Source organism: Austrofundulus limnaeus, unplaced genomic scaffold (assembly GCF_001266775.1).
Source record: "Austrofundulus limnaeus strain Quisiro unplaced genomic scaffold, Austrofundulus_limnaeus-1.0 Scaffold253, whole genome shotgun sequence".
In the NCBI taxonomy this organism is placed as follows: Eukaryota; Metazoa; Chordata; class Actinopteri; order Cyprinodontiformes; family Rivulidae; genus Austrofundulus; species Austrofundulus limnaeus.
Genome location: NW_013952655.1, coordinates 609,162 through 612,138, shown reverse-complemented (window position 1 = coordinate 612,138; position 2,977 = coordinate 609,162). Strand labels below are relative to the sequence as shown.

Sequence of the window (2,977 nt, the reverse complement as noted above, 5' to 3'; positions counted from 1 at the left end):
ACATAAATATATTTCACTGGAATTTAATGTGAAAGTGTTGGTCTTTCACATTAAATTCCAGTGAAATATATTTATGTTTGTGGTTGTAATGTGACAAAATATGGAAAAGTTCAAGGGGTATGAATACTTTTGCAAACCACTGTATGTGCACCTGGATCAGTTGCCTCTTCATGTGACTTCATGCTCCAGACTCATACATGTAATGTGTGACCGGCTGGTGAAAAGCTGGGACATCTGGGTCGTACCAGATTTTCTGGGTTGTTGGCAGTAATGTACGAAAATGCTGACTCAGATGGGTTTTTTTTCTGTCTCACTCCCATTTCTCCTTTTTGCATTTCTACATAGAGCCGTCTTATKATCCAACAGTGCAAAATGTGAATTATTGTCATTTTTCTACTGGTATTAAAGGAATCGTCCTAATCAGAAGCACAAACCACACAACTGACTCATTTTAGTGAGAATGAGCAGCTCTACCCACAAGATCCCACCAGATGATGAGAAGACTGTGGTATAAATTATGTCATCGTTTTATTAAAGAGTTCTGGTGTCATAAAGTCCTGCTGCCTGGTCAGTGGTTTATCAGAGGGTTTATGAAGTGAGGTGAACAGTTCAGCTGCTTTGAGCTAAATGTCTTGAGTTTTCTTTGAGCCTGGTCAGATCACCATCAGAACTTCTGCTGCACAGCAGGAAGTGATGAGCAGTACGTCATTCTTTTTCAGGACGAATTCTCTGAAAAATGTCAGAAGTTATCCATGTCTGACATGATTAACTTCTGCTCTTTATTATCTAACATGGTATTAAAGTCCCACTGGTAACAGTTGTTGCCTTATTTTTGCTCCGTACACATTTAGCACATACTTCAGAGCAGGGGTCTGCAAACTTTACAATCAAGAGACATTTGTGCTACTGACGCAGTAATAAAATGTGTCCAGAGCTGCAAAATAAGCTACAACTGTGGTTATCAACTGGTGGTCTGTGGGCCTTTTCAAGTCCTTACCGGGAACTTTTATGGCCAGTGGAGGTGACATAAAACTAAAAAATATATTGCTTATTTTATTTTTTATTATTATTTTTACCCATCAGGACAAATAAAGACTATATTCATGTAAACAATAAAAATACTTTATATAGTTTACACCTAATTTCATAAAAAATAGTACAACTGAATTATTCAGGCTTATTTTTTTTCTAATTCTTATTATGTATTTTTTATATTATTTAAAGGTAATTCTGATGGATTTGAGAGAAAGACAAAAGTTGTATTTAAGTAAACAACAGGCTAGCATAAGCTAACATGTTTTACTTTTTGTATTAGTAGTATTGATCACGTATTTGCTTACAAATTGATTTCTGTTGTGGGTATAAAAACAACAAAAAATTATTCTGTTTGGTCACATTTTCAAAGAACCACTGTGGAGGGACCAAAGAGCCACATGTGGCGCGAGAGCCGCAGGTTGYAGACCCCTGCTTCAGAGGCTGGATACTGCTGTGTTCACTGTTAGAGGCCAGAAGAGCCACAAGAGGGCGCTGCTGCTCTGATCAGTTCTCCACACAGCATTACATGTACGAATCTGGAACACGAAGGAAGTCAAGTAAATATWTGATGTTTATGATGATGATTTTTCGGGGCTGCTGCCCCTCACCTCTGGAATGCCCTGCCTGACTACCTCAGGGAACCTCAGTCTGTTGACTCTTTTAAATAGCAGCTGAAGACATTTTTTTATTCACTCTTTTAGTTTACTCCTCTTTTATTCTCTTTAATTATTCCATTTTATTCTTATTATTGTTTTATCTTCTTTTATTGTTTGCACTTTGAGATCTGCTTCAGATATAAAGTGCGTTACAAATATAATCTATTATTATATGATGTGAAAGTGAAAATGCAAAATTAGAGGTTAAGTCTTAAACTGGACTTCTACACGCTGCTTCCCACAGACTCCTGCTGAAAATCCTTCAGCAGCAGCAGTCCTCCTTCGTGTTGCAGCACAGTGAGAAGGTTCTACAGACAACAGAAGAGGCCTTACAGCGGCTGGATCCTACAGAAACCACACTGCAGGCTCTCACTCAGGTCAGACTCATTTTAGTTTGAAACACAAAGTGTAAAGAGTTGATTTCAAAAGTATCTTCGAAGTTGAACCACGGTAACATTATGTTGGATCATCAGGTCATGTCGGAGGACCTGGTTTCAGAGAAGATGAGGGAAGACTTCCAGGATGGGGAGAGTCTGCTCAGTGTACATCTGCAGAGTTTCAGAGAGCGCTGGTGGAACAAGATTTTACTGACTGGTTTATTGGAGACCCACCAGCTACCAGAAACATCTTAATGCTGCACAGAAGTCAGCCGATTGTAGAGGACTGAAAATAAAACACATACAGTATTTTTTTTTTACCTATATTTACGTAAAATCTTAAAAAAATTAAAATCACAAATAAACCACGGTGTAATGGGTATTTTTTATGTTTTAAATGTTTCACCGCTCATGAAAGATTGTGAACTGTGTACCTTATTCTGTGGCAAATTTCAAGACTTTTCCATTTTTCACACCAGGAAAGTCCTTTGGTCCACAACCAAAAGTGGACTTTATTTTTTTGTTTTGTTGTTTTTGTTTGCATTCTTATTGTGGTTTTTTTTTTACAAGTAGACTAATTTATAAAGCCATGCAGGTGACGGTCATTGCTCCCATTGATAAGGCAGAAATGATTGGGGGTTGGGGTGTCAGAGCACAGAACCTAAAACAAAGAAGGTGCTGTTAATACAAATTAGGGCTGCCACAAACGATTATTTTTATAATCTATTAATCACCAATTATTTTTTCGATTAGTCGACTAATCAGATCATATGTTAATTGAATATAAAACATACAGCTTATGACGCAGAATGCAATTTTGTTTTGCATTTTTCTGTTTTGATTTTAGTTTTCTATCTTGACACTTCGATGTCTTGCTTGGTCTAACAGCAGCTTCCAACCTGCTCATTT

The 2,977-nt window shown here is 37.4% G+C and overlaps 1 protein-coding gene across 1 annotated transcript in view; it reads left to right on the top strand.

Annotated features, from left to right (window-relative positions):
- cunh8orf76 (chromosome unknown C8orf76 homolog) overlaps positions 1–2,800 on the top strand; it is a 10,063-nt gene extending 7,263 nt beyond the window's left edge. The window contains exons 7-8 of the mRNA XM_014020481.1: positions 1,936–2,068; positions 2,165–2,800. Coding sequence (XP_013875935.1) covers positions 1,936–2,068; positions 2,165–2,323 — 292 coding nt within the window. The 3' untranslated portion in view covers positions 2,324–2,800. The remainder of the gene's footprint in view (positions 1–1,935; positions 2,069–2,164) is intronic.
- The last annotated feature ends 177 nt before the right edge of the window (positions 2,801–2,977 follow it).